The sequence below is a fragment of the Rissa tridactyla genome, chromosome W, assembly GCF_028500815.1.
Source record: "Rissa tridactyla isolate bRisTri1 chromosome W, bRisTri1.patW.cur.20221130, whole genome shotgun sequence".
Classification (NCBI taxonomy): Eukaryota; Metazoa; Chordata; class Aves; order Charadriiformes; family Laridae; genus Rissa; species Rissa tridactyla.
The window spans coordinates 4,763,951-4,788,593 of record NC_071496.1 but is presented as its reverse complement, the minus strand read 5'-3'; the positions used below and the strand labels follow the sequence as shown (position 1 = coordinate 4,788,593).

The 24,643-nt window shown below is 45.2% G+C and overlaps 1 protein-coding gene across 1 annotated transcript in view; it reads right to left on the bottom strand.

The window, feature by feature from the left end:
* LOC128902103 (lipoxygenase homology domain-containing protein 1-like) overlaps positions 1 to 24,643 on the bottom strand; it is a 153,412-nt gene that overhangs the window by 2,015 nt on the left and 126,754 nt on the right. The window contains exons 37-41 of the mRNA XM_054184480.1: positions 24,072 to 24,249; positions 18,350 to 18,535; positions 4,899 to 5,069; positions 3,679 to 3,817; positions 1,309 to 1,470 (exon numbers count right to left, since the gene is read on the bottom strand). Coding sequence (XP_054040455.1) covers positions 1,309 to 1,470; positions 3,679 to 3,817; positions 4,899 to 5,069; positions 18,350 to 18,535; positions 24,072 to 24,249 — 836 coding nt within the window. The remainder of the gene's footprint in view (positions 1 to 1,308; positions 1,471 to 3,678; positions 3,818 to 4,898; positions 5,070 to 18,349; positions 18,536 to 24,071; positions 24,250 to 24,643) is intronic.

Below are 24,643 nucleotides of genomic sequence, written 5' to 3'. Positions count from 1 at the left end.
CGGCTAGACTGGGTGGGGTTTTTTGGAATGTTTGGGATCGGGAATACCTGGAGCAAGCGCTTGCTCTCACGGCGCAGTCCGCTCCAGTTGATGGTTTGCAGAGCAAACACCGCTGAGAAGTGCTGCATCTGCAGAGCCGGAGCCCCGCTTCAGTGCAATGACAGGCTTTACCCGTATCTCCTGGCTGCCCTCTTTAATTTAATACAGCTTTAAAAAAGCTGGGGGTTTATGAGAAGACCTCTGGCCCCTTCAAAACATACTACTTGAGCAGTTTCAGAGTGCTCCCAATGAGTTTAGTGCATGGATTTGATTGCACAGCTGGACTTTTAAGGGTTCCAGGCTTTTCCCCACCAGGGGAAAAGAACATGTTTTAGTATGTAATTGACTGAGTTTTCATTCAGCAAATATTATTGTGGCTCTTCTGCTGTCTGATTAATTTGCTAGGAGAGACTCTTAGCTTCTAAAAAAACCCAACCACTTCAAGGATTTCTTCTTAAACACTCAATTGTCTCAGTTGGAACAAACTCCTTATAGTTAAATTCTTTAGCAGCAATGGAAATATCAGAGGGAAGAAAAGAAATCCACAATGAAGTGGTAGATATTTTCTCTCAAGAGGAGTTTATTTTGCAAATGGATGATCTTCTGCGGCTCCTGCCTAGTCCCTGAGCTATCTGCCCCCTGAGTTGTGAACGTCACCCCTTCAAAAGACGGGGCTCAGACCAAAGCCTGTAGGATCTGACGTTCTTGGGGCTTTTCAGACATGTTCATTCTTCAACCACGGCAGATTTCAGTCGTATTGAAACCAGAGTAGCTGAGCTGCATGACCTTTCCAGTGGGCCTTTTGGACCACACCAGAAGGATCTCTCATCCAAACTGGTGTGAAGTGGTGGTTCAGGTTTTGTCTTACTCTCAGCTTTTTTCTCAGAGCTCTTTTTACAAGACTTACCTAAAGGCCAGTGTGTGCAGAGCATCTTACAAACCCCTTAAATTTCAGTCAGTCTAAGTATTTTCCACAAGCGGAGGCATTAATTTGTCATAGCTGCAAGACTGACCCAAGCCAACTTGTTTATAAACTTATTGGCACATGCAAATTCCCTCTCTAACAACTCAGAAATCGCACAGGCGGGTCAGGCTGGGGTGTTCTGTACCCAACACACAGCTTGTCCTTAGCTTTCAGAAAGGGAATAAGATTTGGTAAGCCTTTCCACTATTGCTTAAGTCTGAAGTGCTTCAGGAGGACGCATGCAGAGCTGCTCAGCTTCCCCATGCCCTCCTGGAGCGGCTCCTTGCAGATGTGAAGGCACTTACTTGTTGCAAAGCTCCATCTCCGTCACAATAATCTCTTGGACGTGCCAGAAGACATCAGCTTTTGCAGATGACTTCTTCCCATCTTTTGGGCAGTGACCAACACAGATGGCTGCAATATCACCAACGTTCTTTGAAGAAAACTGAAATGTGTCTGTTGCTCCCCTACAGGAAAGAGGGAGCAGTTTCAGTTAGTACCTTGAAGGCTGGCAGTGACTTGTCTCATACGGACATTAACTAACTTGCACATAGCCACGGAAGATAGAAGATAAGCCTTCATTTAAAGTCATTTGATTTAACCTACAATCATTCAACACAAAGTATAATTTCCATATTTAAATTTAGTATTTTCTCTGATTAAGGGTGACATTAAATTGTTGCCACTAGGACTTTCCAGGATAAACTTGAGCTGTTCCACACACAAAATCAATTTGCCTCATTATAGATAAAGCTAAAGAATGACTAATTTCCCCTCTGGCACTTACTCATTCATCCTTGACAGATACTGTATCTGTTACACATCTACCCACCATAGCTGTTTTAAATTTGCTAGTTCAGCCACCCTTCCTGAAGCTCAGCTTGGAAACAGTTTAGAGAAACAATAGGCCTCTGCCAAACCCTTGTCTGACTCCCTGTCATGTCCCCTGCGTATCTGTTAGGTTTGTCTCCTCGGACTGGTCCTTGTTCCAACCTGCCTCCAAGGATGGGCTGTGAGTGATGCTTTGGAGAGTGGTGTCTTTAACTCCACTGTAGACACCATCAGCGGAAGGTCAGGAGGAAGCTCCCCCCGATCTCTCATGAAATCTCAGCCATTCATACTAGAGTCTACATCAGCTGTCATTTCACCTTCCTTTACAGAGCCGCAAGAAAAACCTTTCCTCCCTGCAAAGCAGCAGAACATCAGCAGTGTCCACGACTTTGAAGAGGTTCCCATCTCCTAAGGACGTGCTGTGTCCTTAAACAAAGTGGAAAACCCATCTCACATCCGGAGCACTTTGGTCCCGCATGAGAGAAGGAATCACCCCCACATTACACGGATGCGCCTCCAGCTCGTCTGCGCACGAGGCTGATATTCAGCTTTTCCCTCACGCGACAGTGATCTTTCAGCCTTACCCCCCGCCAAGATTCATCTGGAAAGTCAAATCTGAGCAGCTCTGACAACATTTAGCCTCCAACTATTTTTACTTTCTCTCTGATTCCCACTGCCAGTGAGATGCTGTAAAAGGAACTAAAAACACCTCCAGCTTCCTTCTGCTCCTCCCAGCTCAAAAATACACAGCCTCCCCAGGGGCTCGCCAGGAGCCCATTTGTATTTACTAATAGAAAAGGACACAAACACACACACATGCATCATCTACATTTCCTTTTACCAAATGCCTTTTTCTTATAATTTTTAAACCTGCTTTGTGTCTGCCCAGCAGAAACTAATTTTACATCTTCCTTTTGAAGTTCAACAAGACCTCACAAAGTTCAACACGACCAAGTGCAAGGTCCTCCATCTGGGTCGGGGCAATCCCAAGCACCGATATAGGCTGGGCAGTGACTGGCTTGAGAGCAGCCCTGAAGAAAAGGACTTGGGGGTGCTGGTGGACGAGAGGCTCAACATGAGCCGTCAGTGTCCACTAGCAGCCCAGAAAGCCAATCGTATCCTCGGCTGCATCAGGAGAAGCGTGGCCAGCAGGTCGAGGGAGGTGATTCTCCCCCTCTACTCCACTCTCGTGAGACACCACCTGGAGTACTGCATCCAGTTCTGGAGCCCCTACTACAAGAGAGATACGGAGGTGCTGGAATGTGTCCAGAGAAGGGCCACGAGGATGATCAGAGGGCTGCAGCACCTCTCCTGTGAGGACAGACTGAGGGAGTAGGGGTTGTTCAGTCTGGAGAAAAGAAGGCTCCAAGGACACCTTCTAGTGGCCTACCAGGATCTTAAGGGGGCCTACAAAAAAGATGGTGAGAGACTTTTTAGGATGTCAGATAATGGTAGAACTAGAGGGAATGGATCAAAACTAGAGACGGGTCGATTCAGACTGGACATTAGGAAGAAGTTCTTCCCCATGAGGGTGGTGAGACACTGGAACAGGATGCCCAGAGAGGTGGTGGAAGCCCCATCCCTGGAAGTTTTTAAGGCCAGGCTGGATGGGGCTTTGAGCAACCTGATCTAGGGGGAGGTGTCCCTGGCCATGGCAGGGGGGTTGGAACTAGATGATCTTTAAGCTCCCTTCCAACCCTGACAATTCTATGATTCTATGATTCTTTTACTCCAGGTGAGAAGCCATTACGCAACTCTGTAGACCATCCTGAAGAAGAGGTGGCGTTTGTGGAAGACACACCACTGGTGGGGAGTCCCTCTAGCCCACCATGCAGTCCCACTACCTTTCAAATCTCCTTTTCTTGGAGGAGTTTTCCATAAGGAATTCTTTCGAGCGGCCCATCTTTCCTTCTAAGATGATCCAGATGTTTTCCTTTGTTTCTGCATCCTCTCTGTCGCTTGTTACTGTGACAATCTCATAGGCTTTAAAGCATAATTAACACACACGTTAAACAGAAAAGGAAGAGCAGATGGCCAGAAAAATTTCTTAATTTGGCTGTCACTTTGCTTAAAAACTCTCCTCCTAATATTTATCACAGCACACAAGAAAGCATTTGCAAAATAAGGACGGAACCACACTGAAATCTGTGGGACTTTTGACTTCTACGTGCTGTGGATTTCACGCAGGGATAGAGTACATGAAAAATATGAGTCCTGCTCAATCAGCTAGCAGGAGTAGATGGAGCTGCTCTTGAACAAGCAGTGTCCAGCTCCCTGCTGTGCTAAGCATCCCCTTTTTAACACAGCCCAAATCCCACAGTTTTTGTGCCACCATTCCTAACAGGAATAGTGAGGGTATCCATGTACCCCTCAGGATGTGCTCGGATGCTATGGTGGCATGTAAGTACATAAAATGTTAACCGAAAGGCTGTTTTTTTGCAGGGGCAGAGTGAAATCACACTGAAGTAATGTGATTATTGACTCTCCAGGACTCTCCTGAAGAAGTTCACCGTGGTGCAGGAATTCTGGAGATGCGCTTTGCATATCATCAGTGCAGTTAAATAACTCCTGCTCACCTCATTAGACACCAGTGTAATTACCTTGGACTCGGTGGAATTACCCAGAGCAGGCCCAGGGCTATGGGGTGTTAAGCTTGGCCATCGTGGTCAGCTGGGATACTTGAGCTAGTAGCCCAGAACATGTTAAGGAGGAAGCTGGAGCAATGTTACTTTGAAAGCTTTAAGGACTGAACTTATTTTCCACCTCAAAGACTCAAGCCCATTATTTCTAATGAGATCATAACCACGTGTCCTTATGGCTCACTGTTGGATTGAACCGCTGCAGATGGGCCCCTCTTAAGTTTCAACCCCAAATGAGATTTTTTGCTTCCTCATAAATCCTGATTTGTTTCTTTCTTATCACAGCATTGCACTTTTGAACTAAGGAGAATCTTAAGTAATTCAACCCTTAAAGCCTGCAAATACAAACACCAATTGCTGGGGAACCCTTAGTGGAGCAGTGTGTCAACTCTAAACTCTAAACTCTTAGTCAACTCTAAACTTACCAGTCCGTTCCTTCAGTTCCAGGATGTCATTATTGGCACAAGCCAGTTCCCTTATGAGCTGGCCATCGTCTTCACCTTTAGCCAACCAGCGATCGCACTGGAAACGAAATGTCTTGTCCATGGCGGAGTCTGTAACGTCAATATATTCCAAGTGCCAACCTGGTGCAATTCCTAGTAAAACAACCAAACAAAAAATATTTTGATATTTACACATAGCTTGGGTAAGAAGGTGAGACACCTCCCCTCAGGAGCACCCGGCTGGTGCTAGAAAATATATGCTTCAGATAATGTCACCAGTGAACATGATGTTGTTCTGATACCAAAAGCAATGATGACCTGCTAAAGACCATAATCTGATCCCTCTTCTAGAGTCAGGCCATGCTTTTCAGGGACTCGCTGGCTTTTGACCAGATATAAGGAAGTTGGAGCGTGGTCCCAGATAAGCCAGATTTCAAGCTCTCTGGGCAAGGGGCCACCTCTTGTCCTTGCCCAGCACTTCACACAAAATGGGGCTGCTGCAATACCAGTAACAGCAGCAGTGAGCAGGGAGAGATGGGTCTGGAGTGCCCCCTCTCAACACACCAACGCAGGGACCGTCCCAGACAAGCACTGGGCTTAGGGACAACAAACCCTTGTTATTAAACAAGACACAGCCGTGTATGCATGGTTTGTGGGTGTCCATCTTGGGAGTGCTAGTGGACGACCAGCTGTGGGGTTTAATGTCTTTCTCTATGGCCCCCCAAACCCTTCATATTTGGATTTGAAGGTCAGAAGGTACATTGCAACTTGCTCTTTTGACCCTGCCAGCAAGGAAATTACCTATGTTAGCCTGATCTTGCCAAGCAAACACAGTGAATTCACTAATGCTGCAACTGGCCATGAACGCAGGACAGACTAAAGGATGGATGCTCTGTCAGGGACCACCAAATCACCTAACTTATGTCTTTGACCCTTCTGAGGAGTCATAGCTTCCTTATAGTTTTCTACTTCCTTTCTTTTTTTTTATTTTCCCCAGTGGAAAAACAACTTGAAAATGAAGAAAAGGGCATTTGGGAACATTTTCCTGATCTCTGTTGAAATAGAAGAAGCCCTTGTTGAGCTTTGGTGGGCAGAAGGTTCTGACAGTTCTACTTACAAGTGCTCTTATTAGTCAAACAGAGAAAGGTTGTGTTCATGATGAGAGATCTCTGCTGACTTATTTACATCCCAGAGACACTAAACAGCTCTTGCGCTTCCAAGAATTCACTGCCATGTGCTTACTTCCTTAGTTTGCAAATATTAATCTTCTTTAGCCCTGAAAAGAAAATGATGGTACCTTTTCGAGTTATGTCAACAAGTCACCCTGCTCCTGTGGACTGCGATCCCTCCACACCATGTGTTGGTAGCTCTCTAACAGCCTCACAGCCATTCTTGTTTTGTACTTTGGCTTCCTGAACCTTCTTCAGGCTAGGAAATCACCTGCTACAAAGCACAGACCTCAACCAAAGACACCACTTGCCCCTTAAATTCCAATTTAGGGGTCACAGAACTGCAAAATCGTTGTGGCTGAAAGACACCTCTGGAGACCTCCTAGTCCAACCCCCTGCTTAGAACAAGGTCAGCTAAAGCAGGTTTCTCAGGGCTGTGACCACTCAGGTTTTGATTATCTCCAAGGATGGACACTCCACAACTTCTCTTGGTAACCTGTGCCAGTGTTTGATTATCTGTGCAGAGAAAAAAGCTTATTTCTTGGGTTTAAATGTAATTTCCTGTATTTCAATTTGTGCCCATTGCCTCTTGTCTTATCACTGGGCACTGCTGAGGAGAGTCCGGCTCCATCTTCTTTATTCCCCCCATCAGATACTTGTACACATCAAGAAAATCCCCCTGAGCGTTGTCTTCTCCAAGGTGAACAGTCACAGCTCTCTCAGCCACTCCTCATACAACAGATGCTCCAATTCATTAGCCATCTTTGAGGCCCTTCTCCAGTACGTTCGTGTCTCTCTTGAACTGGGAGGACAGTGCCATGTGCCAGTGACAAGACCTGTGCAGGACCCAGGCAGGGGAGTTGGATGCACCACCCAAACATGTAAGACCTTCTCCAGGCTCCAGCAGCATAAGAAGGGTATGAAGGGGTTTTGGGCATGAGCTGGTGTGCCATGCCCTCACAGATCCTCACCAGTTTATTGCCTCCTGGGCAGATCTTATCAAGTTCCTCAGGCTCCCACCACTCTCTAACTGGGGCAACTCGCTCTTTGGTGCTGTTTGGAAATTTATTCTAAACATGTTGGCAGTGTCAGCCTTTAATCTTTTTGGCAGGCTCATTTCCATTTAAGTTCAATGAACGTCTCTGCAGCATATTCAGGGGGCTGCTCCGCTTCCATCAAAACTTTAGTTAAAAAAGTACAGGATGAAAGAAAGAAAACTTCCCATCCTTCTCCAGTGAGAGAGACCAATGTCTGCAGACCAGGATAGAATAAATTGGTGATCTTAGTCCTGTTGACAGCAGTGAACAGCATGACTGGGACAGGATCAGAGATAAGCAGTGGTATGAGGAGAGAAACTGAGTGAGACGCAGCCTCACTCCCTCTTCTCCTCCCTCTTTTCTGGCCTGGTCCCACCAGCCGCTCACCAGGAGAGCTGCTGCAAAAAATCTGCTTTTTCATTACAGGGAGAGATGGGCCAGGGCTGACTTTCCAGTACGTGTTGGAGTTGAAGGCCAAGCAAGCACAAATTGCAGCTTTTCCTGGTGTTTCCTGCAAAAGGTGCATTTATCAGCTCTGGGCTATTTAAAGACCAAGCTCTGGGCTCTGTCAGGGGCTCAACACAGGAAAGCAAATACCAACAGGGTGTCCCTTTACAGCACAAGGGTACCTGAAATCAAGGAGATGGCTGGTCGCTCTTAAAAAAGCATTGCTACAGCCTCAAAGCATCCTCCTGCCTGCTTTAAGGAAAAAAATAGTTCTCCTCCCCCTCACTAGAATCGGTCTATCCTTTTTCCTGTTTTTCTTCATGATGATTAGCAATTTTAACTAGACTGGGAACCCTGGAAGCTGTAGGAGTATCCTCTATTGCTTTTCATTTCTCGAGATAAATGATTCACCCCAGGTGAACGGTTATGTGCAGAGCAGCACATCTTCCTGCCCTGTCCATGTCCCCCAGTGCCAGGAGTGGTGTCACACCAAGGCTTTCACTGCCACAGCATTAAACTCTCTGTAAAAGCTGATATGGAATGATTGATGCATGAAATGGATGATGGATGGATGGATGGATGGATGGATGGCATGGAAGGATTGGTTTGGGGCTGAAGAAAGACAAAGTATTGGTTTTCTCTTGTTTCAGTTTGGGAAAAGATATATTTAATATCTTTTTGCATTGATCTAGACAAAAGCACAAAGCCCAGTTATGCACAGAGCCTAAATGTGAGACTTTCCCTCCACTGAGCTGGCTTTGTGTGCCATGGGGGCCCATCAGCGGATGGAGAAAGAAGAAACTGTGTTTGCAGAATCCCTTTTCAGGTCATGAAATCCTGGTTTCGGGATATTACCCTGTTTCCACCTTCTGTTCCTGTGCAGCTTTTTCAGAGCAATGGTCTCAGAGATGTTACAGCACCTAAGAAACATCAGGAAAGGAAACTACATCCCATACAGATATAACACCAGAGTCATCAAATCCTCAGCACGAGCCGGTTTATGGAGCGGACATCAGTGAAGGAAGAGGAATCACAGAAGTGGCGGGGATGTAGCAGGGTGGAAGGACTTTCCTAGGTCCTGTCCACTGCTCACAGAACCTGGCCATGCTGGAGGATCTCTGCAGGGATGGCTCACCAGCCTTTTCCCTGGATGCTGTTGGATGGTGGACCCTGGTCCACTGTGAAAGCCACAGCTGCTCCATCATTTAACTTTCATTGCCTGCCGAAGAGCCAGAGCAGATCTGTCTGTATCTCTGGCACCCTGACCAACAGCACCAGGAGAACAAGGGCTTAGGCACAAATCAGCTACACAAATGCCTTGGAGGGCATCATGGGCTTTCCTGCAGTGTAGTGTACAAACCAGGACCACTACATTTGTCTCCGTTACTCTTTTGGGGCAGAAGGGAAGAAATAGCGCATATCATAGAATCATAGAATGGTTCGGGTTGGAAAGGACCTTAAAGATCATCTCGTTCCAACCCCCCTGCCATGGGCAGGATATCTGAGCAGTCCTTGCTTGATTATGCAGGTCTCGGTCTTCAAAATGGTTTGCCCGCCACTGTGCCTTTGTGGAAGATCCCTTATCACCATAGCAAGTGTTCAACGTTTGTAACAAAAGGTACTTCGCTCCAGGCCTGGTTTGCTGCCACTGAAATCCCCATCAGCAAACCTGCCCTAATAAAACCCGTGGCTGTGCCATGTAGGCTCCTTAATGGTCCGCAGCTGGAAGTGACATTTTCAATAGCGTGGAAAACATTTCAAATGTAATTAGAGGAGAAGAGCTTTGGGGAAAACAGAATCACTTTGCTTGCTTGACTCTGCCAGTTGTATAATTTAGTGTCGTGTAGGGAAATGTATTCTCTTCCCCAAGTGTCCTTATCCAAAAGAGCAGTTATTTATCCCATTTATCCTCTTTTCCAAAAGGGCTGAAGCTGACAACTGGGTGATGCTGGGCGAGGACCCTCTATGTCTGTCTGCAAGGTCTTCATAGGATCATTTTCCCCTTTTCCCAGGCGATGCTAAAAGTCTGTGCTTTCCTGACATTGGACAGACAGGTTGGAGTGTAAGCTCCTTGTCATGTATCTCTGCAGTGATTAGCACAATCGAGTCTGACTTCAGAAGCGGTAGATGTGACACAGATAATGAAGTTACTGCTTCATTTAACTAAAACCCCAATCTGCAGCACAAAAATTTCCCTTAGCCCCTCTTGGGAACAGCCACCGCTTGCCCCAGCCTATATTCACCCCTAAAATATTAAGCTGTTCTGACACATGTGGAAACGTGGGAGGATGGGAGAAAAAGAACGAGAACGAACCGAGTCTGGTGGGTTCTCAACTCACCCACCGGGCACCTGGTCACTGACCTTGGTCTAGTGAATATTAGCTGTTCCTTGCAAAGCGAGAGCTGGTGGGATCCAATCCCTGCTGGCAGAACCACACCCAGGCTTGGATGAGCACACGTCCATGGAAGTTTAAACCGTCTCCACTCTCCAGCCATATTAATCGATTTTCCTTTCTACCCCTTGTCTATCTGCAGCAGACCTTCTTTGGTTTGGTTTTGAAAACGGTTGATGCCTGATCAGGGATAACAGTGGTCATTACTGGTGCTTATGTTCCCACAGGAATAAAAGAAGAATCCCGCTCAGGCCATTGACTGCTGAGGGGCCAGTGAAGAATTGCTGCTGCCCAGCCATTCACAGCCATCACCCAGCGCTGATCAGCACCCTAATTGCATATTTATTTTTTTCTTATCACGTTTTCTGAAACATAAAAGTAATGACCATTGCAAAGACAGTTCATCAGCCTTGTGTCTTCTGACATTACTTATCCCCTGCCTGGTTAGACTATCATCCATCCCTAAACCCCACCGCATGAGACATCACCCAGAAAGTGGTGGGAGTTTTGATAGCAGCTTCAGATTGCTAGAAACGGAGCGTTAATTGTGAGGTGTTAAAATTGTAGCATCTAGCTTTGCATCAGTACATCTCAAAACACTTTAAGAAGGTGAATAATTTTTATCCCTAATTTACATAATTGAAAATGAGGTACGGGGATGTGATTTACGCAAGGTCATTCAGCAAGCCAGTGGCAGAATAAAAATAGATCCATTTTGTATATCTCTCCTTTAGGATCATGTTAGTTCACACCACAACCTTTCTCATCAGAGCAGACAGGCAATGCAAAACCTCTCACAATCTTTGACAAAGGAAAAGCTTAACACTTGGGACAGTTTTAGAAAATGGGTCTCCTGCCCCACCCCCACCCCCCTCCGTTGGCTATGCAACTTGCTCAGTCCAGGATTTGACTCGGATCAAAACCACCCCTAAATTACTCTCAGACAAAAAACCCCACTCCCATATCTTACAGATATACTACTCCTGTGCAAAACCACTTCACAGCTCAGAGTGAAGATATAGCAGTTTCTCAGATGATATTCTTGCGATTGAAGCACATTTTATGTTTTAGTGAGGCACACTTCATGCAAAAGCATTTAACAAGGGTGCGGGATAATTTGTCCCCAAGAGGAGCAAAAGAGGCTTGTAGAAAAGAGAAGCTTTTACGGAATCAATAATTATACAGCTACATCTGGCCTTTTGGGCTCTTTCTACTCTGTAATGAATGGTCTGCAGTTACAGGAGATTGGGAGGAAATGAATGACCTGCGCAACGTAAACACTCAAGTCTTCACCTTCTCTCCAAGTCTGATGTTTTGTTTGCTTACATCTTTTCTTTTTTCTACTTTATGTCAGCTCTGGACTGTGAGATCTTTTCTGCGTCTTCTGCTTGTGCTGTAATGCCTGTAGCTCATCTTTGTGATAGGACGCGTGAAACAGGATGATACCATGGATACTAATTTGTTTTTTATCATAAATCTGTGAAGGTAGCGTAAGTGTTTCTTCCTGGCTCTTCTGCTATTCTTATTATGGAGTTGTTTTCCAAAACCAATAGTTGGCTTCTATTGCTCATCCTGGAGGGTTGTTACCCATGTTGGCTCTTTTAATGCTGTATTTAGTGCTTTACACAAAGTGAAGATACTTGGAACAGATTGTGATGCTTATCAGCTGCAACAGACCCCATAAGTCAACTGCTCAGACTGAGGTAGCCTGGCTTGTTCAGTTTAGAGAAGAGAAGGTGCCCTCATCGCAGTCTACAGCTTCCTCACCAGGGGCAGCGGAGGGGAGGGTGCTGATCTCCTCTCTCTGGTGACCAGCTGTAGGACATGAGGAAACGGAATGAAGCTGCGTTAGGGGAAGTACATACTGGACATTAGGAAAAGGTTCTTCACTGAGACGGTGGTCAGTCACTGGAACAAGCTTCCCCAGGGAAGCGGTCATGGCACCAAGCCTGTCAGAGTTCAAGAGGCATCTGGACAATGCTCTTAGTTGTATGGTTTAGTTTTATGTAGTCCTGAGAGGTGCAAGGGAGTTGGACTCAATGATCCTTATGGGTTCCTTCCAACTCAAGATATTCTGTGATTCTATGACTCTGTAACTGTTGAGCATAAGGAAGAAACCTGCCATTGAAGAGAGAGGAAAATGCATGGCATGTGAGGAGGGCTCTGCAGGCTGGTGCTGGGATCTCCTGAGGGCCTGAAGCCAGATTTGGGCAATCTGAAGGACTAAGGAGCCACGGTGCAGTTGCTGGCATGCTACACCGGTCTGCAGCTTGCATGCCCATTTGTGCTTTATCTAAGGTGTTGACTTCAGTCCACCCAGAAAGATGCAGGAGTTGACGTGGTCTTCCTCTGTACTGAGCCACCAACAAAAACAGGGGGGATGATGGACTCTCCTCTCCTTGGTCAGTTTTACACATCTATTTCTCTTTCTCTCACTTTTTATTTAAAGCAGAAACTATTCAACAAATCTGCCCCACGGATCAACAGAGTTTATGAGGCAACAGTCAAGTGCAGAGAAGAGGGCTTAGAAAAGCCCTTCTCAAGTCTGATAGGTGAACAAATCCTTACAAAGGGCTAAAATGGCAGATCTTTAGGGTTTTTTAACAATTTATGGCCTACAAGTGCCCAAAAGGCTGGAATCATGCCTGCGACTTGCAGAAACATATCTCTGGAAAAGCTGTGTGCTGCAAGTTCAAGGCTTGTGCAATTTAAGATCTGATCTAAGATATTGCTCCTTAAAAAGGTAGTTCATTCAGAGAAAGGAAAGGAAAAACAAGGGTATAGTAAAGTTTTTGACTTGGGTCCGGATCAAGAAAGAGGAATAAAATACTTTCTCCACTGGAAGAGCCACCCATAAGGAGTCAGTGGGGCAGTTAGGCTACTTAAAACTCAATTAGACAATGTCATAGCAGTTGGTGTAATTGAGAGAAGGGCCCTAATGAGGCAACGAAGAAGTTGGGCTGAATAACCTTGGTATTTACTTCTGTCTTGGCTCCTATCATAACACAGAGAAGTCTAGTTTATCCATAATTAGACTCTTCCTGGCTCGCTTTGGCTGATGGCAACTGAGATAATCAAGAATCTGAAATTAATGACTTTAGAAAGATTGCTTATCATCCGGGTTCAAATCTACTCAGGCAGACGAGGGAGCTAAATCCAGATTTCCCATATCTCCTTGTTGCAAGGAGAAAAAGGCAACTACAATTAAAAAAAAAAAAAAGGAAAAAAAAGCTTTCTCTAGGTAAATAATTCCATTACTGAGATACTGAGAAACTTTAAGCCATTCTTCCAGAATGGTGATTTAGTCCTTAAACCAGAGAAAAAAATTGAGGCCTATATTTAGAAAGCCAGCATTTCTACAGACCTACAGATACTGATCTTGCATAAATGTAGAAGTAAATGAACTGAGATATGAGAAAATACATAGTGCCTATCTTAGATGAGGACCTGGGGAGTCTGGAAACGATTAAATTTGCTCAGGGAGTCTAAATATATTAGGTCGAAGATCAGTATCTCAAAGTAAACAGGGACAAGATAAAAAGGCATGCGGCAAAACTTAAAACTAAATTTCATTCACAGCAATTCATTGTTACCAGACTCTTGCTGGTGAGCTCTAAACATCTGAAATATCACGAACAAGTTCCTTGAAATCGCAGTTGCGTAGTCTTTAAACTGCCTGTTTTCAAATGAGCACCGACTTCCTCCATAATCAATTTTACTGAAGTCAGAGGAATTAAATGGGGGCTTCATTCCTCCTTTATACCTCATACAGAGATGCCACTCAGCAATTTTTGTGGGGAAAATGTCATTTAAAAGCACTAAAGTGGGACTATAAAACTGACATGCTTTTCCAGAGGAGGCAAATGCTGTGTGTTTGCAATTTAAAGACCTTCTGACAGTCTTTGCCATTGCAATTACTGCCTCTTCAACTCTGAACACCCCACTGCAGTCACATTTCAGTGAAAGGATAAACAAAAGTGGGATGTGAACTGGGAGCGATCCACCAGCAGCAAAACTTCGCCAACGGGGATGGATGCTGAGCTGGGCTTCACGGCAAGTTGCCACCTGGGGCAAGCCATTTAAATGCATTTTATCCTGAAATAGGGGTGGGTTCGTTGACTTCTTGCTAGGACGAGGTGATGTCTGAATGGAAAGGAAGCCCTGCGATGGCTAGTAGTTCCCTTAACTAGCCCATAGGTGCTAAAAGCACCTAATGCGAGTCAAAACAGGCTGATGCCGTCATTGAGGCTACTTATTAAGAAAATTAGGAAAAGAACATCAACCATGTTCCAAGAATTCAAGTGAGGAGCAATGGGGTAGGCCAGTGTGAGGTAGAGTCTTCCACAGACCATTGGCAGAGAACCATTTAGTCCAAAAAAGAAAAAAAAACTAAGGAAAGAACAATCAACATCTGGTGCCCCAAAGTAACGGTAAATACAAGCACATTTTTATTTAATACCCAAAGTCCCCCAAGCATCTGACAAAAACCATGCACGACCCTTGACCCCTGACCCCACTACTCCTTTCCAAAAAATAGAGCCAGGAATTTCTAACCAGTGGCACAGCCAATTTATATAAATTATATAGAGAGCACAGGCATATATGCAAAGGCTAGCTATAGCCTGGGATCCCAGCAGTAATAAATACTCTACCCACCCAACAAACTGTCAGGCTGCATTGTGTGAAGTTTGAGATAGGATATGCCTTTCACATGACTAATGCAAGAACAATGAAGACAACATATGTTATGATTTAAACTGCAGTTGTCCTTCCTTCTGGGGGGAAAACCAAGTACATTTTTGCTGAACAAAACCTGAGCTCGTTGTTTGTCCAAGGCTTAACCCTGCAGTCAGCTAGGTCTGGCAAAAGCCCTATTATTTATACATGGAAACCAGTGATATTCAGGAAATAAGGAAAGAGAATATGAGGTTGCAATGTGTATGTATATTCATAAATAGGAAGTACTTTTTCAGGTTCTGGACACATGGTTTACTATTTTAGATGACTTGTGGCAGCTATCTGTGTACATGCTCTTAGCCCCCAGCAAATTTAAACTAATTGAGCCTTTTTTACTGCTTAGCCTAAGGCTAAACTCTGTTCCTTCCCTTTGCCACTAACCAAGAGCATGCAGACAGCAATTGCCATAACTCAGTTGCAACGCGGTAACTCCCCAACCTGTATCAACAACATCATCAGTGGCACGGAGAAGGTGAACCAGGATCACTTGTGCAAGAAGGAAAAGGCCGCAAAACCACCTAGATTAACAGGGTTCTCTTGCCATGCACCAATGAGCAGACCCATGGGAGTCATTGCCACGGGATGCCGTGGGTGCTAAATGTCTCCTGGAGAGTTTGGACCAGCACTTGAATGAGAAAATTCACTGCGAATTACTTAACGGGCAAAAGTTATACCCAGTTCAGGAGATGCACCGAGCAAGATACCCATAGCAAGATGCAGAGGATTGGGGAAGGATTACACACGCCTGCTCAGTTCCTCCTCTCCCTCGGGCACCCAACAATGCTGCTGTTGGAAACAGCTGCTGGGCTGGACAGACCCTCGGTCTGACCCAGTTCTCATCATCCTACATCCCAGCCTGTTCACGTGCCTGAACCCTAAGGATCAGCTCCGATCTGGTGGGTGGTTTTCGTTCTGTTAGCATGACCGGGGAGCCACAATGCCCCTTGAGGAAAATGTTCTTTTCGTAGAGGTTTTAGCTGGTAATATATTTGAAAACAAATCTGCAAGTCCACGTTGATTTCTTGCTGCTCTCAGAAGGACACCTGAACCACCCTTCTAACTGCAGAGATGCCTGTTTGCTGAGCTAAAGCTCTAGTGGGTATTTTGATAGCCCTTTCCATTTCGGCATCTACACGGCAGATTCAAAGAATAAGTGTTTTGGCAGCTAAAATCAGGTAAAAGCAGCTCCCTTACCGCATTCAGCACTGGCTATATAACACGGTATTACAGAGGTTAATCAACTAAATTGTCCTGTGTTGTACAAGCGATAAATACAAGCCCAAAGCTTGCAGTGGCTGGGAATAAACAATCATGTTAGGTGGATGGTTGCATTTCCCATATTTCACAACAGGCAGAGGCTACAGTAAGATTTCTTTTGTTTTCTTTAAAAATAAAAATAAGAAGGCAAACTTCCAGTGGGAGAGTCTGACCCAGAGGTAGAGTCTTTCATTAATATTGCATGAGATGCAGCCTTCCCCAGCTGCCACAACTGGGAGAAATCAAGATGACGAAGGCCAGGACGTGTCCACGCTGACATATAACGCCAGCTCAGCCATAAACTCAGTACAACCAGGTGACCACTGGGTAGTCCTGTTGCCATTCCTCCCAGGACTTCAATAGAATCATAGAATCATAGAATCATTTAGGTTGGAAAAGACCCTTGGGGTCATCGAGTCCAACCATCAACTCCACTCTACAAAGTTCTCCCTTACATCATATCCCTTAACACCACATCTAAACGAGTCTTAAACACATCCAGGGATGGTGACTCCACCACCTCCCTGGGCAGCCTATTCCAGTGTCTGACCACTCTTTCTGGGAAGAATTTTTTCCTAATGTCCAGCCTAAACCTACCCTGCTGCAGCTTGAACCCATTCCCTCTTGTTCTATCACTAATTACCTGTGAGAAGAGACCAGCATCAACCTCTCTACAATGTCCTTTCAAGTAGTTGTAGAGAGTGATGAGCTGAGGAGGCTCCCCTCAGCCTCCTCTTCCTCAAACTAAACAGTCCCAGCTCCTTCAATCGCTCCTCATCAGATTTATTCTCGGGGCCCTTCACCAGCTTCGTTGCCCTCCTCTGCACTCGCTCCAGCACCTCGAGATCTCTCTCGTATTGAGGTGCCCAGAACTGGACACAATACTCAAGGTGTGGCCTCACCAGTGCTGAGTACAGGGGGACAATCACCTCCCTCCTTCTGCTGGTCACACTATTTCTAATACAAGCCAGGATGGCATTGGCTTTCTTGGCCACCTGGGCACACTGCTGGCTCATGTTCAGCCGCTTGTCAATTAGAACCCCCAGGTCCTTTTCTGCCAGGCAGCTCTCCAGCCACACTTCCCCAAGCCCGTAGCGATGCATGGGGTTGCTGTGGCCCAAGTGCAGGACCTGGCACTCGGCCTTGTTGAAGCTCATACCGTTAGCATTGGCCCATCGATCCAATCTATCCAAGTCTCTCTGTAGAGCCTCCCTATCCTCATGTAGATCAACACTCCCGCTTAGCTTGGTGTCATCTGCAAACTTGCTGATGATACACCCTATGTCCTTATCAAGGTCATCAATAAAGATGTTAAACAGAAATGGTCCTGACACCGAGCCCTGAGGGACACCACTTGTGACCGGCTGCCAGCTGGATTTAACTCCATTGACCACCACTCTTTGGGACCGCCCATCCAGCCAGTGCTTGATCCAGCAGATCGTATGCTCATCCAGGCCATGAGCAGCCAGTTTTTCCATGAGAATTCTACGGGGGACAGTGTCAAATGCTTTTCGAAAGTCTAGGTAGACAATGTCCACAGCCTTTCCCTCATCCAATAATTGGGTCATCTTGTCATAGAAGGAGATCAGGTTCATCAGGCAGGACCTGCCTTTCATAAACCCATGCTGACTAGGCCTGATCCCTGCTGATCAGGCCTAGTCAGCATGGGTTTATGAAATACTACTGCCCAAACCACCTGGTTTGGTGGGAACCATCAAGCTTCACCTTCAGGCTGCAGCAAGGGCCTGCCGTTAGCAAGCAAGTCATCGTTAATGCAAGGTCCTCTCTTTTAGACGAAGACACGATGGGATGCCAGTGTGAGCGATGCATTTGTTACAAGGTGCTGCACGGTGCCTGAATAACACAAATGACTACGACAGTGGTACCGAGCGCTGCCCGGCTGTTTGTGAAACCAGTCAGGGTGTCCAGCAGCAGGAAACTGTCAGAGTCTCTCTCAGCAGGGCACTGCACACTCACCGGCTGATGTGGTGATTTAAATAAAGACAGACACAGATCTTTATTTCTATCTTCTGAAGCTCACTGTGTTATGCCAGGCTGCATTACCCCATGTGTCAGTGTCAGGCTGCTAGCATTAAATTGCGAGGAAAGTGCCGTACTGTCCTGTGAAAAAGGTACAGCATTAATAGAGTCAGTGTGTTGGGAGAACAGGCTGGATGGCTCTGCTTTGGAGGAGCTATCATTATCCGTGCTGCAGCCGTGGCTGTAAGGTCAGGCTGAAGCTGGGGACCCATTAGAGGAGATATTACATTAGCACGGGGGGGAAAAAGGTCTCCTGCGTGAAGCGGGTATGTCTAGACAGGCAAGAAGGCTGGCTTTCCCTGAGTGAAAACATTGTCCCAACCTCTCCCACCCCCTCAAGTCACCACCCTGACCTTTGTTGTCGTGCCAGATCCGCACTTTGCAGAGATCTCCGAGGCTCAGCATGTCCGAGAAGCTGAATTCGTCCATCTGGTTCCTCTCAAACTTGTTAGATTTGTTGGACTCCTTCAGAGCCAAGGTCCCGCTGTCCCCGTTCTCCCCAAACAGGATCAAGGACACGTTGGCATCGGTGCCTGCTCCTGGAAGGAGAGAGAAAGGCACATCATCACGAGTTGACACCCAGCCCCAAATTGCATGGAAATGGAAGCAGCAAAGACAGGCTGGAAGAGGCTGTAGTGATGCTCAGGGTTCTCCGGGCACAGCCAGTGCATTTCAGTGAATTTGTTCAGGATCCTGCAAGGAGAATGCCCCATGCTAGCTAACAAGCCACCCTTCCAGCCTGTTCCCCAAATACAACTGGAACGCTTTGTCCTTGCATTCGAGGTATGGTGACCATGGTGATAGCAGTACTAACGGGCAGCAGGAGCATCTGCTCCTGATGGACCACTGTGCGTCGCATCGCTTTGAAGAGGGTATCAGTGTTGTGACTCCCATTTTTCTAAGGTGGTTTGGGAAGCAAAGTGACTTACTCAGCAACATCCAGCAATCTATGAAAGAGCGTTAAAGAACATATTTTAATTTTTCTAGCTATAAAGTATTAATACGCGTTGTCCTGGGCTTCCAATTGGGGCCACAGTCCCTTTTCCACACTGTGGTCTTCTCCTGCAGTCCCACAACCTCCTCCTAGCTGTCCTGTGGCACCCAGGACACTTCAGCTGGGGCTTGTCTCGTGCTGCTCTCCCTGTGTTGTATGGCACAGGGATTTGAAAGCCAAATGCAGATCATCCACCAAACCACTACGGCACCTTGTGGCCCACTTTCCCCTCCCACAGGTCTTCCTTCTGTATTCCTGTTTCTCAAAATACTGTCCATGCTGCATTTAATGGAAAAAGCCCTAGTTTCTCATACAACAGTTTGCCCCACCAACTCCCACCTCTTCTCATGTGTATGTTAGGAAAAGAATAATTTCTAAGATGATCTTTATTACCTGACACTGAATTTTGCATGTCCATTACCATCCATATTTTGCTGCAGATGCTCTCTATTTTCCTGACTTTTGGAGAGTTCAAGGCCAAACCATCACCTGCAGTGACCTTACAAACATTTTAGCTGAAAGCATTACAACATTTTTACCTGGCACTATTTATAATCTGACCAAAATTATTGCTTTTTATTTTTGATGCCATAATAAAAAAGCAGATTATAAAAGAAATTTGACTCCACCTGGGCAGACATTCATTGCTTTGTCAGAACAAAAGCCCTTAAATTTTGGAAAATGAAAATGAGATCATCAAACTCAAATCTGTCTTACAAAAAACCTCAGCATCTGCTGCCCTCGGTTAGATAGCCCAGCTTTGAAAACTCTAACTGCCTGCCAAGCCGTTTCTTACACAAGAGTACCGTAAATCCACTTTGTGCCACACGGACAGTACTTCCCACAGCTCCATTCACCATAAAACGCAGAGACAAAGTTGCGGGGAATGAAAACTTTTTGAGAAAGCTACCACTTCTCTGGGATAATTATTTGAACACAGTAATTAGGAATAAATCACAACTCTTCTTACAGAAGAAAAAATGTCAAAAGGAAAAAAAAAAAGAGGAGAAAAAGAGTCATACAGAGAAAAAGCAAAGCAACATTTGGTGTCCACGTGAAAAAATTGCCTATGTTAAATTGGGGCTAATTTTCAGCAGTTCCCTGGGAAGGACTTAAGCAGGAAGAGAAAGCATCAGGGATTCAGGCAGTTCATCTGGCAGTACCTTTTATGACCCTAAAGCTTGCTGAGGTGAGGAACAAAGCAAACTGAAGTCCATTTCCTTACAAGGAGCAGGCTTGCAATTAATGCAAGGTCTCAAAAAAGCACAGAACCAACTGCTTCTTAGCAAAACCTTCCCTGCAGGAAGAAGCTTATGAGGGCCTCATGCCGTGACATTTCCCTCACAAGCAATTAGCAGGAGATGGGAAAGAAAAGAATGGAAATTGCCAAATCAATGTACATTTCACCTATTTGGGCCTCTGATTTTTTTTTTGTTGTTGTTGTTGATTCCAGGAAACTGTCAGGCACATTTAGGAACTGTAACAAATTTGACAAACGAAGAGATGAAGGTACTGTGGTTGCACAAGTCTTAACTGGCAATGAGTGCAATAGCTCACGGGTCGATACTGGGGTCTGCAGCACTGAACTTCATCACCAACACGCTGAACAATGACAGAGTGCATCCTCAGCAGATTTCCCGATAACATCAAATTTGGGGGAGTAACTGACATGCTGAATGGCAGAATTCCAACCCAGATGGACCTTGAGAAACTTGAGGACCGGGCAAGCAGAAATCCCATGAAGTTCAGTAAGGAGAAATGCAAAGTTCTGCGTCTGGGGTGGAACAACTCCCTGCTGGGGAGTTGACAAAGACCCAGAGGTCGTAGCAGTAACATTCACATTCAGGTTGAATCTGAGCTAACAGCAAGTTCTGTGTTCAACACAAATCACGTATTTGGCTACATCAGGAGGAGCATGGCCAGCAGCTGAAGGGAAGCTCTTATTCCCTGTGCTCAGCACTGAGAAGCTCATACTTTGATCATGTTGCCAGTTTGAGTCCCTGGGTCATGTCAAGACGCTGAGGAGGGTTCAGGAGATGGTTGCCAAGATGGACAGGAGCTGGGGCATGTAACTGTGAGGAGATGCCAAGGGAGGTGAGCTGGGGCAGGTGAAGAAGGGTCCCTTGACCACATGGAGGGGCAGTGATAGCAATGACAGGGTGATACGCTGTGGAGATGTTAGACCATACCACAATGACCCACAGGCACAAATTTCTGGTGAGGTTCAGGTTGGGCATCAGGAAAAAAATATTTCTTAGGAATATGGTACAGGTCTGGATCGGGTGCCTGGGGAGATGGTGGCATCACCATCCCTGGAGGTGTCCAGGACTCGGCTGGGCAGAGTCTTGGCTGGCAACAGTCCTTTGGGCAGGAAGATGGATGAAATAACCTCCAGAGGTCCCTTCCAACAAAAGTGTCTATGACTTTATGATCCTTATTGAGCAGCTGCATCATTTTTAAACAAGCTGTAGGCTTGAGTCACAGCCTTCTGAGGCCAAAGAATGTCCTTCTTTTGACTTAACAGAGACTTGGATAAAGCACTAGGAACTGACATCAACTGTCCTAAATTATGTAATTTGTAGGCTGTAGCTGAGCTGACAACATATTAATTAATCTTATAACAGCAGAGATAAAAACCTCCTGCTTCGTTAATGCTTGAAAAATGAGAAAGCAGTATTTATTATTTCCCCATCTTTCTTGCATTAGCATGTATATGATGCCTGCATACAGAATAGAGAAAGTCTGTGTAAGTCAAAATTAATGGCGAGGACATTTTTGTACAACAGAAAGAGTCAGCAGGTGGTCTGTCTCTATTGCAGGTGTGTCTGTGGGTCATACCTTGAAGAAAATGGGATTGTGAGTTATTTCTCTTATAAGATCGAAAGTAAATCAAGATTTTGGTTTTAACCAAAGATTACCCATCTGACTTGGCATGTGTCTGCCGTAACGACCTCTTCTTCCCTTATCTGTGTGCACTCTGAGACCTGCCATCTGACATATTTTTGGTGGCCTCTGGATTTGACCTTTGAAAGAGAAAAGATTTGAGCTTTGCAAGAGAGGAGTCCTTCCCTCATGCAGCCTCTGTACATTACATGATCGTTCCAGTTGAATGACTTCTGGAAAGCCAAACTGTAACTCAAAGGTTTCTTTGATGAACAAGTGAAACAGGACTGTTGTTAAATATATGTGTATGGTGGGGAGGAAATGACTGATGCTTTCTAGTCTGCTGCAGGACATTTTTGGGATTCATTTTCCCTAACTTTAGCCATCTAAGCTAAGTTAATTGTGCTAGCTCTGTCTGAATCTGACGAAGACAGAGTGACAGAGACCATCCAGAGGATCACCCAGACCACCGATTGACTCCTCTCCCAGATGAATTGACCAGGGAGAGTCTAGACTAGACTAGAAGGAGTTAATACCACAAGTATAATTTTTTTGAGCGTGACAAGTAGGTGAGATGAATCCTACCCTACATTTTGTTTTTGTTTGTTTCAATGCCTCTGGTGCACTGGAAAGTTGAAAGCTATTGCAGAGAAAAACTTTATACCTAGAAACAAACACATCTGATCCTATTCACTGTGGAGCATTGTTGCCCCGAGACAATATCAGGGTGGCAGGAGATGATATAACATGTTTAAACTTACCATCAAGGATAAAATGTCTCTTTTCGTGAATTGGTCCAACCAGGAGTAATCGTGGAATACATAATGATCAAAGAGGGGAGATGGTTCATGACTTGTACCCTCTTTAGATAAGCTGGATAAAGTTCAGCATTATGTCAGTGTGCTGTGTGATCTAATCATCAACAGACTCTCTGAAACCTCTCCGTAATCGGCTCTTTCCTACTGGTTGTCGCTGCTCATAATGAAATAAAATGTTTCGTCATTAATACTCGTCATCCTTCATTCAATGGGAAGGGCAGATCTGTCCGCTGTTGCTGTCATCTTCTATTCTCCTCTCGTTTCTATTTCCATTGCTTTTGTGAGTTAGGGCTGGATTTCACAAAAAGGTCACAGAAAGATCTACCATTATACCAGATGGATTGCCAGATATATAAACAAATCTTCCTCTTCCTTTTTTTTTTTTTTTTTTTTTTTTTTGTATTTCACTACATGTTTTTCAGATGAGCAGCAGGCAGAGCAGATAGATAAAAAATGGTGAGGTGGCACGAAGACACTCTGCCAGGGGAATTTTGATATTCTCGGATCAAACCTCACAAGCTGCATAAATTATCACTGGCGAATCCAGAAAAAAAAAAGAAAAAAGAAAAAAGAAGAAAGAAAAAAGAAAAAAAGAAAAAAGAAAGAGAGGAGGAGAGGTAGGGATCAGGAGGTGATTATGTGCATTGGTGTGGCAGAATCCCCTTTGAGGGTCAACCTTTCAAACAAGGTGTCTGCAAGATAATGTCTAACTTGCCCCATTTTGGCACCAGGCAGCCTGTATGCAGTTGCAGCTTTCATTCAGCAGCCTGACAGAAGTTCTCATGAAAAGAGGCAGCGATCCCAGGAAATGACATAGAAATCCCATTTCTTGGCTCTTGAAGCTCTGCAGCTTTCTTTATACTCTGTTCCACCTCTTCTATCTGGTGTGCATTTAGGGATGGTTTTTCATGGCCTGAGATAAATGGTCTCAAACCGCTTTGAAAAGGAGGGTGAAGTATTGCTCCTCTCTTGGGCCAAAGTAGATAGTGCTGACTGAAAACCTGGAGTCCACCTGCTTTGACCGTAGCCTTTTTTTCCACCCTGCGTGGATGAACCTGACCTGACCAAAAAGAAAAAGGGGGCTCCTGACCATTGCAACATGGTCTAGCAATAACTTCTGTTAAGGCGTCTTCAGAGGGAGCAACAAGCAGGCAAATCTAGGCTTTGTGTCTAAGTACTTTATGCCCAGTGCTCAGATGAGGATAAATCCCACAGCATAACAGGCATGATGAACAGCCAGCCAAACTGAAGGTCTTCCAGCATAGTAGGGATAAATTATTCTTTTTAAAATGTAATTTCAAATTAAGCAGGAGATATTTTCCATTGTTAAAAATCAAACTTCATACTAGAAAAGTCATAAAATATCCACCATGCACTTGCCTCCAACATCACTGGTTTTAACCTGAAGAGTGTATGTTGTGTCCTCCATCATCTGCTCATCATTTATCACAGCTGGCATCTCACACACAAGACTTCCCTTGGCATTTTTCAGCTTTGACAGCCATTCACCATAGGTAAATGTGGCCACTTCTTGGTTAGTCAGGTTCTTCAGGATGATCTGTGAAGACCCAAAATAAGGGAAAAAAACTTCAGCTAAACTTGAACTACCATTTGAACGAGGGCAAAGATCAAACCTATAAAGCGCAGAGTGTGGTAGGACGTGGGTAGAGCTTGGTCATAGCTTCAAAACCTGTACTGAGTCTTTCTGGGCTAAACAGAGCTCTCTGATACGGACAATATTTGCTGTGGTGACTTATCCTGAGAAATGGTCTTCATAATACTGGGCCTTTTCACTCATAGGGCAAAGCATAAGAGGAAACTTGCTCCTCTCACACATGTTATGGATAAAGCTCATCTCTAAGAGAGTCAGACCTTTCCTGGAAGACAGTATGGAATTAAGTCTAAAGAGAGTTATTGAAAACCACACTACTTCTCCTTGAAGTACACAGTAT